We start from the raw sequence: 15,817 nt of genomic DNA, 5'->3' as shown, positions 1-15,817 counted from the left end.
AGTGATATAAAAAGGTGGATAAAACAATAATTGTTTGCAAACACATGTGGCTTATGCTTTAAGCAATACTTCCAATATGATGAAATGGTAAATGGTCTGCACTTATATAGCGCTTTTCTTCCTATTGGCACTCAAAGCGCTTTACACTGCTTCTTATTCACCCATTCACACTCACAATCACACACACTCATACACCGATGGGGGAGCTGCTATGCAGCTGGCCAACACTCACCGGGAGCAACTAAATTGGGGTTCAGTATCTTGCACAAGGACACTTCGACATGTGACCGGAGGAGCCAGGGATTGAACCAACAACTGTGAGATTGGTGAACAACCGCTCTACCTTCCTGCGCCACAGTCGCATGAACCATTTAAGAACACATCACCCCAGTGTGTCTGCTGACACCAATGATAAAAGTATTAAGGTATTGGAGTATCTGTTTTAGAAATACAGCCATATACTGTCATAGAGGATGTAGGATTTCAGCATATGATTAAAAGGATTGAGCTTTGTCCCCTCTTGCTGAAGAATTAACAAAGAAATGTTTACTTCAACTTGAGTGCATTGAGATGTGATTTATGCTGCACTTATGATTGGCTTAGTCTATAACGGGGCTATTTTTCTATAAAAATAATAGCATCTTCTTGTTTCCACTAATTATAAAACCTATTCTAAGATTTGACAAGAAGTGTTTGACAGTGATGGTAAATGGTAAATGGTCTGCACTTATATAGCGCTTTTCTACCTATTGGCACTCAAAGCGCTTTACACTGCTTCTTATTCACCCATTCACACTCACAATCACACACACACTCCTCCACCCATGGGGGAGCTGCTATGCAGCTGGGCAACACTCACCGGGGCAAACAATTTTAGCATTTATTTTGCAAAAAGGTGTTACTTTACCAAAATGTACTTAACCAAATCAAAACCTGAGACCCCCAGTTCAGATATGAACTGAATGGTGAATTATGTAAACCATAAAGATATTAGTAATATTTGAGATAATTGGTAACTACAAGTATAGTGGAACTAAACTAGTATGGGTAACTTCTGGACAGCTAAATGGGCTGTGGCATTCACATAAATATGTGTGGGCTGCCACCGAGACTTAGCTTAAGCTAATGAAATATAGATAAGAGGCTGGTTCAATGCTGCCCTATCATGGAGCCCAGGAAATTTGTGATGGAATTTCCTGATATCCACACAAATAAAACATAAAACTGTGTTTATATAGCTATTCTCATTCAACTTGTGGTTCATTTAACTGAATACTAACAACTGTCAACAACAGTAACAATAACAACCTTTACATAATTAACAGTGTTAAAAAAGATACATTCCAAATAACACATTTGTAACAAGAGGCCCTGATGAGGCAGCACACATGCTAATCTCTAACATCTGAGAGGGCTTTGGGATTACACAAAAAGATTCCAAATGACCAGTTAAGAAAACATGAAAGTGATAATCATGAAGTATGTGATAAAATAAAAAGAAATTCACAGATGAAAAGTGAATGAAAAGCCCACAATAAAAACTGCCAGTACTACCCATGATCCTCGTACTCCCGAGAACTGATAAATGATTTCCTTCATGTGGCTGGCAAGCAGCAGGTCGATAAATCCACTTCAGGTTTCTCTGTGCAGGGCTCTGCCTGCCACTGGTTAGAGGCAAACACTACAGCTCTGTTTGAGGGGGGACATGCACGCCAAGCCTTCTCCCTCCAGAATTAACAAAGTGACAGAAGACATTGGTACAATCACAGCTGCAGCAGCCATTCAAAGACAAATACTACTGACTAAGCTATAGTACATCTTTAATAGATAGCAGACTGAAACTCCAAGGGTGTTCAGTGCATTTTCCAGCAGAAATAATATAATGATGCATTGGATCAGAGGCAGATTAGACACACAAACACAATCTACTTTTCTCCAACAACAGACGTAGCAGATTGACTGAGACTGAGACATTAGCTCTTATCCAGTCCATGGCAACCATGCGCCGAACCTCCACCCTCTACAAATACGACTAAAATATGTTTCTGTTTGCACAATGATCAGCATGCTTGAGAAGAATGGCTGATGCAGACCAGCCACCCAACACAGGCTGTCTCATTTAGACTGAGTCAGAAAAAATTAAAACTCATCTCTCGCTGGAGCACAGTTTTATGTTTCTACCTTTGAGGTGAAGCCGCCACAAATCCAATTCATTACTACATAACTTTCTTGCCATAGGTCATTATTATTAAGGTAGTGAGAGCACACTTATCTGCACATGATATAAGGCCACCAAAACGAAATAACCCCCTTTATTTATTGGAGGTAGTGCTCACATTTTATGTGCCCACATGTGCAGCTATGGCAGAAAGGAAAAAAAGGGGAATATTTATGAGGTCAGGACATTTAGCTAAACAAACGCCATTGTGAGCAACAGGGAATACAAGACTCATTTCATGGGAATAATAAAATTCATGAACAATGTTTTAATTCATGGAGGTCAAACTTAATGGCGGGAACAGATGTGAAACAGAAGCAGGTGGGTGAGTGACTTACAATAATAAATCACTTTGATGATAAAGAATTAAAATAAGGTAATACTTTTTTCTATTAACAGTCATATCCTGCTGAAATAATGATGCAGTTATTTAAGAATAACTCCACTTTCAAATTACAGTCATGCACATAATCATATAGAGCCTAAGTAAAACCAGAGGTTCTAATATTTTTTATACCTTCTGCAGGTAACTGATAAGATCCCAACCTGTTGCTAGACTCTGTTAATTCTCTCTATAATAACACACTACTCTAAGATCTAAGGACAACACTTTTAAAAAGAAGTAGCCTGTGAGTGGTGAGACAAGTTCAAAACAAACCCTCTAAGGTTAGCCAAACTTACAATTGTTTCAGAATGTTTTTACGCTGCTTCATGTTTTTACATATGCCTACATTCAAAATGTATAGCAGAATTCTTCATTTCAAAATTTTTGCCCAGGATGACTAAGCAAAACATATTTTTATAAACTTTGCTATTTTGAGAATGATCACAAACTGAAATCTCTCCTACATAAAAAGTATTGTAACTTTTGCTGTGGCTCCAAATTGTGGTCAGGTTTACAGTTTCTTAAGATGTGTTTACTAAAGCCCACTTGCAGTACACTGAATTGATTGGACACAATTTAGAAACTCTTAATTCACACTGCATTTCATAACAAAGCCAAGCCATGTAGTGTCTAAAATTTTGAATACACACAAAATCTAAAAAACACATAAAACAAAACTTTGTAGCCAACAACTCCACTCTACCTGGACTCCCTCCATCAATAAGCCCCACCCTGATGAACTCACTTTCTACAGCCATGTTGTTAAGAAGTTACCCATGCATTACTGTATCTAAGCACAGCCTGCTGCAGTGACAGGAATGCAGTGGGGCAATGACTGCCTGGATTTTCAAGAAAAAGACCACGGTAGCTTGATAAATAGGAAACAAGTAAAACCATTTTCAAGGCCTCTGATGAGGCACACTTTTTGATCAGAGACACATACCCAATAAAGTATGTAAAACATCTCAAAATTTCTTTAGCTACTGTATAGTCTGATATCTGGTTAAATCAATCAGAAAAATAAACCTTGTCTACAAAGGGAATCTAGATAGATTAAAAAGCATTATTGCTAATGCTTTACATTGCTCTGGTCCAAAAGGAGCAACTAAAACTTGTAAAAAATGTAAAAAATCGTAAAACACCCTTGTAATTTTAGAAAGCTAAATTAAACACACTGCAGCCAGTAATCTCTCTCTACACATCCCGCCTCAACTCAACTGCATGCGGCATGCCAGTTACTGAACTGCACTGTTTGCAAAACCAAGCAAGGTTGTGACTTAAGAGTCACAAAGAGTTCTTTGTTCTGCCAGGCAAGTCTTGATTATTTTAAGCAAGGCCAGTTTCTGGTGGTTGATGGGGAGAATGTCCAGGAGACAAGTGATGTGAGACTTGTTCTGTAGGAAAATAAAGGCAGGAGCACTAGGACTCTCTCTCTCTCTCTCTCTCTCTCTCTCTCTCTATATATATATATATATATATATATATATATATATATATATATATATATATATATGTGTGTGTGTGTGTGTGTGTGTGTGTGTGTGTGTGTGTGTATATATACACACACACACACACACAAAGTTTGCATATTTAGTATATAGTCATAGTTATAGTCATAGTTTCCATATTTTCAAATGGCAAAAAGAGTAAACATTTTTTAATCAACATAAATTTTATCCAAAAATGTCTAATAACCTAATTTTGAAAGCTTCAGGGGTCAGTATTCCATGACAGGCCAAAGTACCAGCACAAAAACCCACTTCAACAAGATCATTCTGTCAAATACAAATACAAAACATTGGATGGCAAGACACACTGTCTAATTACATCTCTAATAAAATATGCCAATTCAAGCAGTGATTTCTTCTTAAGCATTGACATATACTTGTTTTTTTGACTAAAAGCTCTCCAAACTAAATATTCAGTAAGAGAAACAGATCATTTGTTGGCCTCGTAGCTTACTGTATATGGGTATTTTGCCTGGATGCAAAATGGAACTGGCTTTCAGAATCCTTCTCTAAAGTGCAGTGAAACATCTTCTTGTGTTATTTGAATGTTTTTGTTAATGTTATTGGATACAGTTGTTTTGTAACAGGAGGAAAAATGTCCCACCTTTTTAGCATATCCTTCGAAATTGTGTCAATACACTTCTGGATTTCTAGAAATGACATCTATAACAAAACTATTTATGAAAACAAACAAAAAAATTAAATTTCTTGCAAATCAAGCTAAAATATTACCAGAGGAGCACTTGTATTTAGGGAGTTGGTATTGTCTACAAAAAAAGTGGTTTGGCAAGGAAGTGAAAAATGCATAGAATTAAATTAATGAACCCTGTGTAGACACAAAGAGGACATTTTGTTGTGTGATGCATTTTATTAAACACAAACATCATGGCAACCCTGTAGTTATGAGGTCAATACACGATAAATACACAATTTTGCCAGCCTAAAAACTGCACTTAAATTGAAGATATAATCTGTAGATTCAGCTTCGTCTTAGCTTATATTAAGTTCTACACAGATGTTTTACATTCTGGTGAATAATCAGTAGTGGCCAATACCTTGAGCTTGGACACAGAGGAGAAAAAGCTGCATCAGTGCTTCACCAGCTATAAACAAGGTGTTCTGTAACTTATTTCACTGCTTTAGTATTACAATCACACATTTTAATGCAGTGACATGAAATCAACACAGACAAGGGCTGGGCAATGTGGCCAAAAAAAAACAACGTTTTTCTAGCCCTTTGGACAATTCATGGTTTTAATATTTTTTTTCCAACATGAAATCAAAACACCAGTATAACACTGGGAGCAGCTGTAAAGCAGTACCAAAAAACGAAAGACTACCCATAGTGATTGAGTTCTGAATGCTTCCAAAACACAGGTGACCAAAATTCTGAACTGTGCCTGAATGCAACAGCATCATTTTTCGATTCAGGTGTTCCAAATCAATTGAATTAATCAAATTCATTTGACATATCTCGCAGCCATAATGCTAATTAATCATACATTATGTATTAGCTCTTCTATGGCTACCCGCTTTCCACACCCTTGTCCAGAGCAAAGTCTATAGCCAATGCACAGATGTTGGAGAGCAAAATGAGCACAAAACACTGCAATATATCTTATCCTGTTGTCAGTTTTCCTGCAGAGCAGATATCAAAAGCAGATCTACTCGGCATTCAAGAGAGACCTCAGAAGGCGACAATTGTTCTCTCAGAGAAAAAAAGAAAAAGCAATTCATCCATCTTGCTTTATCCACTGCATTTCTCTGCTTAAACAAGCACTTTAAAGTAACCAGTCTTTTCTTTATATGAACAAACGTCGCAGTTGAATCCATGACAACAACTGTAGGTATCCAATGTGTAATAAATACATGTGAGCTATGTTAGGTAATGACTAAGTGTCAAATGACACAATGCTGAAACAACAAATGAGTCTCCAAGGCCGTGACTCACTTCCCTCTGCCCTGTTTGGCAGGGAACCTTCATTCAGGACTAGAGCGAGAGATTGGTGAGCAGGCAGGCAACCTGACACCCGCCTAGATGCACATATTGACAGATTGTCAGAGAGCACAGAAACAAAAAAACAGCCATTTTCCAACAACATTCTCAGAAACCTGAGCCAACTATACCAAAATTTATTAAAAATTCAATTCAATTCAATTTAACTTTATTTATAAAGCGCCAATTCACAACAAAGTCATCTCAAGGCACTTTACAGAATAAAGTCAAGACTATAAAGATGTATAGAGAGAACCCAACAAGAGTGGAGAGGAAAATCTCCCTTTAATGGAAGAAACCTCCAGCAGAACCAGGCTCGGGGTGGGTAGCCATCTGCCTTGACCGGTTGGAGTGAGTGGAATATGAAGAAAGAAAAGAAAAAGAGCAACAAAAGCAACAACAAAACATCAGGCAGGGTGGTAGGATGGGTAGCTGCACACTGGAAAACACAGTTCAAAGCCTGGGGACACCTGCAAAGAGGTACAGCGAGAGGGAGACAAAGAAGTAAACAGACAACTACGGGGAAAAACACACAGAGTTAATCTCATACAGTAGTTACAATTTAGAAGTTAAAGGGGGGAGAGTGAAAGGAGGAGGGGGGTCCCCCAGCAGTCTAAGCCTATAGCAGCATAACTATAAGTATAAGCTTTATCAAAGAGGAAGGTTTTAAGCCTAGACTTAAAAGTAGAGAGGGTGTCTGCTTCCAGAATCTGAAGGAGCTTGATAGCTAAAGGCTCTACCTCCCATTCTACCTTTGGAAATTCTGGGAACCACAAGTAGGCCTGCATTCTGAGATCGAAGTGGTCTACTGGGATGATATGGCGCTATGAGGTCTTCTATATATGATGGACCCTGACCATTCAGAGCTTTATATGTAAGAAGCAGGGTTTTAAATGCTATTCTAAATTTATTGGGAAGCCAATGGAGAGTTTTGGGATGGAAGGTGGAAGAAGGCTGTTCTAGAGATTTCTTTTATATGTGAGTTAAAAGGCAAATCTTGGTCGAAAATAATTCCAAGGTTCCTTGCAGTAGTACTGGAGGCCAGACTTATGCCATCTAGAGTAATGATATGGTTGGACATCATATTTCTTAGATTTGTGGGCCCAAATACTATGACTTCAATTTTGTCTGAGTTTAGAAGTAAAGAATTATGGCAAAATTATGGCTTGAAGCTTAATTAACTGATTTTCATCTGGTTCCATAGATCGATATAGCTGGGTATTATCATCACAGCAATGGAAATTTATGGAGTGTTTTTTAATAATGTTGACTAAAGGAGACATATATGAAGTAAAAAGTATTGGTCCTAATACAGAGCCTTGTTGAACTCCATAGCTAACCTTTGTGTGCATAGAGGATTCATCATTAACATGAACAAATTAAAATTTATCAGATAAGATTCAAACCAACCTAGTGCAGTTCCTTTAATCCAATTTCATGTTCCAGTCTCTGTAATAAAATGTTGTGCTCAAAGGTATCGAATGCAGCACTAAGATCTAACAGAACAAGTATAGAGACTAGTCCATTATCTGATGCCAAGAGAAGATCGTTGGTGACATTTACCAGTGCTATCATTTACCATTTACTCTAAATCCTGACTGAAAGTCTTCATACTAATTATTCCTGTAGAGGTGGTCACACAATTGTTTTGCGACTACTTTTTCAAGGATTTTAGAAATAAAGGGGAGGTTAGATATTGGTCTGTAATTGGCTAAAACGCATGGGTCAAGACAGGGTTTTTTAAGTAGTGGTCTAATTACAGCTACCTTATAGAACTGTGGTACATATAGGCTAAAGGCCTAAAGCTAGATTAATATGTAATACGAACGAACTATTAAGGGTAAAGCTTCCTTGAGCAGTTTAGTAGGAAAACATTTTAACTTTATATTTAAACAGATATAGTCACATAAAAAACAAAACTCTATTCACTAGTATAGTACCCACCCAGACTAAAGTACAGTATTTAATAGTGTTTCAACTCATAATTGGGGGGCCTGATGGCAAGGGTCACCTTGGTGGTGATCCAGAGCCCAAATAAATTGGGAGGGTTGTGGAAGGAAGGGCATCTGGTGTAAAGACTCGTGCCAATTCAACATGCGGAACACGCTCCGCTGTGGTGATCCCTGAAGGGACAAGTCTTTTTCTACTCATATTGGGGGATCAAAAATCCTCAGGAAATAGTGTTGCTTGCTCAACAGTGTGACATTGCAGAGCTATGCTGTGATAGAAATAAGTAATCATGAAATTAGATGATGAAGAACATCTTGCTAAAGTAAAGCAAAAGGTTAAATCATACTTTGGTACAAACAGTAGTTTTACACTTGCATATACTGTACATAATGTACATCTCCCTACAAGATGGCAACATCTAGACAGTGATAACAAAATGTCCAAGGGACTGACCAGCTTCTCTTTAAGTGCGTCACACTATTTATGATGACTTACAAGTGAGGAAGACACTCAGGAGAGTGGATAACCCCCAATTTCTGCTTCCCACAGAAGGGGATTTAAATTTCTATCACTTACATCAATTTGAAAATTAAAAATGAAAGAAAACTGAAATGAATATAGCAGAAATGTCTGTGAAAACCTTTTCACACAGCTAGAAGAATACGTTCAAAATCTATGTTTATGTGTGACAGTTTATACAATAACTTTCCCACAGTGGGCTGATTTGAAAGTAATAGTTAATAACCAGTGTGATTACTTGTGTGGTTGCATTGCAGATTATGTTGTAAAGCCAACAATGTGGCACTAACAATACTTTATCCATACATAACAAATTAACACACAAACAAGTAAATGAACATTAAACAGTGTGTAGGCAGCAATCAGACAATTCTTATAATTCTCGTTTCCAGTTCAAATATGTGTCCACATGATCGGCCAAAAGATTTTTGAGGCTCAAATGATATTATGATTCTTAAGACGGATTCTTGCTGAACTTAAAGGTCAACTGGAAAACTAAATACTAAGTAATCATTACTGAGCTACTCATTTCCAGAGCATGCTGTTGTGATTTTTGGTTGGTTTGGTAAAACACAACATTTTCAGACAGGCATTGGCTTGTTGTCTATCACAGTTAGGAAATCGGCATACAGACTTGGTCAGGGCTTGAAAAGAATTCTAAACTTGCAAAATCACTACTTCAATACTTTAAGATCACCATCCACACGTACACTCAAATTTGAAGCTTTGCTCTGTAAAACACCAACCACTGCACCACCCACAACATCCACACACACTAAGCATGCATTACAAATTGTGCTTTTTTGCTGACAAAAAGAGAAACTATGAATATGCAACATCCTGTCAACGGTTGTATGTACTCCAAATGTCAATATGCAGCCATCAATCATGAGGACTCCCATAGGTTTATGTACAGTTTGCTCAGTAATACTTTGACTGTTTGTTCTGTGTCACTGGCAGTGTTTGCATCAGATGACACTTTGCTGCCTCCCCCCAGGACATACTATAGTGGAATACCAGAGCTACTTACATAACCAGCCAGTCAAAGGGACTACATTATTCTCTGACAACAGCCTGGAAGGGATGATGGCATTCTGACTTGGCCTCAGGCAGAACCACACCCCTCTACAAATACTATAGACCCAAGCTTCAGTGCTGGTTGCAAACCTTGTAAAAGGATATGTCCATCTTCCAGTTTAAAAAAAAAAAACAACGGCACTGAATTATTGTGTGGTTTAGAGCTGTATAGTTTTTATTCTTGCTTGAATGGAGATGCCATGGTGATTATTATTACAAAATATTATTGCATGCAAACATCAGCAACATCAGGTTTTGGTATTGCTTGGCAAAAATGCTTTTATATAAAGTCAGAATTATGCAACAGCAATTATACAGAGGGAAATCCAATGTCAAAAGTCTTTTACAGACATGGAATAAGTAACACTGATGACTTCAACAGTATGTTACAATGATTGAATTTTGTCTTTTATATAAATGATTATTGTGGCTTGTTTTGTTTTCAGACATGCCAGGGATGTCACACAAAGATCCATGATGCATGAGAATAAACAGTATCCAGCAGCAGGTTGAAAGTTGTAGTAAAGGTCAAAGACTGTTTTTAGTTGTCTCTCAAGTAGTGTGATAAGTGTTTTTTTATGAATTGTTTTTGTGCTGAAATTTTTAATAATGACCATCAGGAGCATTTGTCCAGAGATACTGCAGATCTCTGAAAACGGACAGATCTCTGGCAGTACTTGAAAACCAATGGGCATATAGTTATTGTAATTGGCCGCTGGTTTGGCCTTCGAATGACTGTAAGCTGTAGCAGCAGTACTTTCTGTGACAAACATCATGGAAGCACTGAGGCTACTGCACTCAGTTGGGCTGCATTAGTAATCCACCTTGTGTAGACAGTCAGTAGAGAGTGAATCACTTTTTAAAATCATAACAGACAAGAACAACATCAACAACAACAGTACACAGAGCAACTGCAGATAGAGCTCTGAACACTTTAAAATATAAGGTTGACTTGCACTCTGTACAATCCCTGAATAACTCAATCCCATAGCACCACTGCTGTTCCTAACAGGCTGCACCTGCTGCTGCTACAGTTTCTTTGTAGACATTGTACTGCTTCATTTCAATTGCCCACACAAAGACAAGTCATAGGTCCACTTACAAGATGAAGTGAGAAAAAGGATTACCAGGAAATTATATATGATTTGGCTGTCAAAGAGCAGCTATTAATATGTAAAAGACTCCATGATGTTTTCTGGGAAAGGTGAGATGCCTGCCTATCACTGAGATAAAATGACTACCTTCCTTTGGCATTACTGTGTCATCTTTAGCTCCTGCCATTACTTAAAGCTCCTACCTGTAGGCAACAAGTGGCATGTGTAGGCAACACTCACATGTGCAGGCATCTCCAAAGAAATGTTTGGGGAAAGTGGGTTAACATGAGCCAGTGGGTAAGTTGACCCACCCCCTATATCTAGGCTACAGTGCACATTTTTGGTCATATGACTATAAATTCAGCAAACACTAGAGTTCGAACTAAACTATGAAGGAAAGAATCACATGTTTTTTTCTCCACAAAAACTGTATTTTGCTTATCAAAATACATTTTCAACATATAAGATAAAATGTAAATTTGCTTTCAACATAAAATCACATTTACATTATATGTGATTTTTTTTCCTTTTAATAAATATATTGAAATTTCCAAAATTGTTATTTGTAAGGGTTTGTCATTATGAGGGACTGTGTGTAGCTTAATGAGAAAAAAAGAATTTAAAAACTGTTGTATCAGGCTGCAACACAACAAAATTGAAGAAGGTGAAAGGGTTACACAGTATGTTGGTGATTTACTGTTGTGATTACAACAAATGATGCAACCAAACCCCCATGAATGCAATTTAAAACATCATAAAAACATCACAACATGCCTCACAAACTTTTTAGAAAAACGGCTATGACATCAGACATTTTAGGCCACTGCAATCACTTAAGGAAAGATTGGCCTGGTGTTCCAATGGTGGCTATGGGGCAAAGTGAGCTATGGAGTGAATTTAACCAAAGGGGAGAATGATCACTTTTGTGTAAAATGGTACTTTTAGGGTCTCCCAGTTTCTCTTCAAATAAACACTACATCTTATCACACATAATTGTTGCTGTGAAACCAAATCCACTCCAAAGTATCTTCTCTAGGCCTCTCGTGACAATGTTCTAAGGTGCCAGAACCAGACCCCAAATGTGACTGTAGTGCTACTTTGTAAAAAAAATTAAATTCCTCGAATTGAGACCATCAACACATCCAATTGCTTTCACAGAACCTGTTTATCACCTGGCAAACTGCACCTAAACTTTCTGTATGAGGGTTCCTGTTACCATCATTTATAGGAAGTCGGTTATTATTTGTTCAGTCTGTTTAGCTTCTTATGGCCTTGTTGGTGGTTTTCATTGAAAACTGTTTTATTTTTTACAAATAAATCAAATATGTCACAAAAAAGAGAATAATTAGGCACTTTTCTCACTGAGTGATGTAATGAAGAAGTGACCTCAAGCTCAAACTGCAGGGAGAGAGCAACAATTCATGTTTATCTGCAACCTCGATGAAAAAAGTGTTGAATAGCTGTTTTTGATGAAGGAATAGTCTTCAGACTCCAACTGGTGGTTCAGTGACCGTAAACAAATGGATGTGTGTGTTTTAACTGAAAAAGTCACATGGTCAGTTTACCCTCAGGTGGCTCTGATCACTTCCTTCTAACCTGGGGCAAATGGAGCCACAAGAGTCCTTTTTGTTTAAATCATAATTTTAGGTCTCTTTGCCATAGACACATTCGTAAAATTTAATTTGATAGGAGACATTTCATTCTCTCTCATTTTCCAAACTTAGAAATTGCCTTATCTTACCCCACTCTTACTGACATGAATGATTTCTCACATTGCTCAAAAACAAAGACACAAATGAACTGAACTTAGGAAGTACCCTGAATTTGCATATTTATCTGTGCCAGGCACACTGCCTCAACTGGGAGACATGTGTCTATATTCTCTATATTCCAAAAAAAAAAAAAAAACCTCACAAATGTTCCAAATCAACATAATTCCCCCTCACATCTAGCAAATCGATAATTGACTGGCTAATTCCAGGCTGCTGTACAAAGTTATGGGTATTCATCATGTGTAAAAAAAAATCTCCACCAACTTTGGAATAAAGAAAACATGTCACCCAGTGGAGCGGTGCCTCTTGTTTTTAATATATAATTTTTTTGTACTAAACCTGAAAGCACCCCAGCATGCTGCACAGAATGCCAAGACCGCTGTGCCAAGAAGCAGCATGTAATGGTTGTTTTTGTGTACAGAAACAAATGAGATACAGGATGTTATTTAGGAAACTTCAGTTTTGTTAAGTCCAGAGAGTGTTATGTTTTTTCACTTTCCTTCCTATCTAGCAAAGTGTGGCCACTCACTCCAGCTCTAGCCTCAGACATGAAACAAATATTTGTCTGCTCATCACAATCTCAGAAAGAATTTAAAGTTGCACAATTCACTAAATATTGAACATTACCTTTAAGATTACAAAGTGATCTGAAGCCTCAGAAACAAAGACACAAAGAAAGAAATTAACTTACAGCAATTTCCCTGCAGGCCGACATCGAAATTCCAGTGCCTTCTATTTGCTTCAGTGCATACTCCTTTTCATCCTTCCTGTAGAGATACAAGAAAGTTGAAGCAACATTATGAAACAAAGAATTGGCAAACAAAGAATTAAACCTTTTCAATATCGACCTCAAATACTCTTGAGTCATGCTTTTTTCCCTAAAGCAGGAGGTGTTTTGGGAGGAAGAAGGTGACATCAGGGGTTAAGAAAATGTTCAACTGCCTCGGAGAAATCTTTGCCTTTAAAGGCAGCAAAGAGCCATCCATGCCCTCCAGGAGTTGTGTGTTTTTCTCTTTATCCTGGCATCTGCAGGTTAGTCATTTGCCCTTGTGAATTGCATTTGTTCATGAAAACCAGCTAATAAGTGAAATGGGAACCTGCAGAGCTGGGCACGTTCAGCAGATAAATATTGATTTCAAATAAGCAGTGTTCTGGTGCGTAATATCGAGCCTGAGCACGGGGCTATGACAAAAGTAAAGGCTAAAAGCAAACATATTCTACAAAAACAGTGCAAAGAGGCATAATCAAAATGTAAACACAGTTTGTGGATGGCATCCAATAACAACCTCATTCAGTTAGCAGCCAGCACAAATCCAACAGTTCCTCGTGGCTCTGAGATCAAACCCACTCAGCTTAATTTGCATCGGAGATGGTCATGGATTAACTGGCACTCTTAGGCGCATTTTTAATACTACCTGAGCTACACAGATGTTCACAACAGCTTATAACATTTCACCTTTGGTCTGTAAACACGATCCACATGATTTTAGTTAATTTCACATATTAAAGGTTTATCTTGCTAGTTACTAGTTGCTTTTATACATTGCCTCAATAGTGTGTTTTAAAGAACGTTAGAGAAACACAAGGAAACAAAAAAGCTATTCAAAATTGTTTTGTTTTAGATAATGTGTAAGAAAACCATTTGTCTCTGATTTGACATGTGAAACTGCTGCTTTGCTTCCAACAGCCCCAGACACATCCCAAAATCTGAAGCTGATGTTCGGCCATACATGGCCCAGTAACAACAGCTGAACTGCTTAGCTACGTTCCTCCAGGACACTGCATGGCTCTTGTCATGGTTAGTGTGTGCCTGCTATGCCTGTGCAAGGCCTCTGGAATTGCGTCACTGTGGTTGGAGCATGGTCCCATCATGTCTCTCTCAAAATTTAAAACACTATGGTCTGTGGATGCACTGGTGACTTTTAGTGTGTACTCTACTGTACAGTGCCAGCACCATAAACCTATGGTTAAAAAACCACCAGAGACAAGCAACACAGCATAAGTCTGAACAATGTTTACTCTGGACCTGAACAGTCAGAGGCAAGTAACATTTTGTGTAATAGTGCAATAGCACACCCATAAGAAGACTTAACCTGACTGGACAGAGCTAAAATGAATCAGTTATCGCATTAAGCGAATCAAATATTAGCTTAGAAATTCAAAAGCCTACCAAAAACCTTTTAAAAAATGAAACAAATTAAAAACTAGCCCCTAAGAGATCCTAGGCACACTTTGTGCTAATCAGTCTTTTATTTTCAAGCCATTTTGGCTGTGTTGAATGAATATAGCTCAAATTTGCCAGAGGATGGTCATTTTTTTTAAAGTTTGGAATTACCATGTCAGTTCCTTAAATTAGCCTAAAATAGCTAAGCTACAAAGAAACCAATACATTTGGTCCTAATGACAAAAAATGTCCATTTTTAAAAACATTTAAAATGCCAGTTTTGATCCCAAATTTATCTTAACTTAAACTAATGCATTCCCTTAGGTTAAGATTTCATGTCGGACTACTGACCTTTAATTTTTTATTTTTACATTTGTCTACCAGATGCAGCTATTTTTTTCTATTCAACACATGCAGAAATATTTCCCACTTTTTAAAAGTTTCTGCAAAGGTTCCTTGTTAATGACATGATATTTGTTTTAGTACTATTGTTGTACTGAGGGTGTGTGTGTGTTTCAAAATACAACAGTTTTTACCATTGTCTAATTTTCAAACCCCTATACATGCTTTTATCACTACATAGCTTGACTATTGTAATTGGAAGGAACAGCACGATATTCTGTGGTATACGACCAAATTGCAAAGCAAAACACTGCCACTTCCGCAACTTTTTTTTTGCGTCATGTTCTGCCCCCTGTTCGAAGTACCCAATCACCACCCCTTGCCTAGATGCTTGGCTACATGCTCCCAATGTTGGCTACATGTCTGAAAGAGAAAGTCCTCACAATGTTAGGACCTGATCCTCCTGACATTCTGTAGAGTTCATGCCTGAAAAGGGTTAAAGAGTGGATTCATAGGCAAGCAAAGGTGGAAAGCCATTAAGATGGTTTTGTGTGTTGTATTTAAGAAGGTGCAACAAGGGAATTGGCAAAATGTATTAGTTTAATATCTTTCAGGTAAACCTTACGTGTTACATCCACTAGAAATACGTGATGCCAGTGCATCACCTAGAGCCTCTGAAAATGCAATCAACACTACATTTAAGCCTGACAGCAGCAACTCTCCAGATTCCACTTATAGTTGTAAAGTGGAGTTTTCCAAGAACAGAAACAACCAGTTACATATAACAAGCCA

General features: G+C 37.7%; 1 protein-coding gene across 2 annotated transcripts in view; it reads right to left on the bottom strand.

The window, feature by feature from the left end:
- The window catches only part of cdk19 (cyclin dependent kinase 19), a 60,435-nt gene that overhangs the window by 42,842 nt on the left and 1,776 nt on the right, over positions 1-15,817 (bottom strand). For both annotated transcript variants that reach the window (XM_067482100.1, XM_067482099.1), the window contains exon 2: positions 13,211-13,286. In XM_067482100.1, coding sequence (XP_067338201.1) covers positions 13,211-13,286 — 76 coding nt within the window. The remainder of the gene's footprint in view (positions 1-13,210; positions 13,287-15,817) is intronic.

This window comes from Channa argus, chromosome 17, assembly GCF_033026475.1.
Source record: "Channa argus isolate prfri chromosome 17, Channa argus male v1.0, whole genome shotgun sequence".
NCBI classification, from domain to species: domain Eukaryota; kingdom Metazoa; phylum Chordata; class Actinopteri; order Anabantiformes; family Channidae; genus Channa; species Channa argus.
The sequence above is the reverse complement of the archived record's forward strand: the minus strand, read 5'-3'. Positions and strand labels throughout refer to the sequence as shown.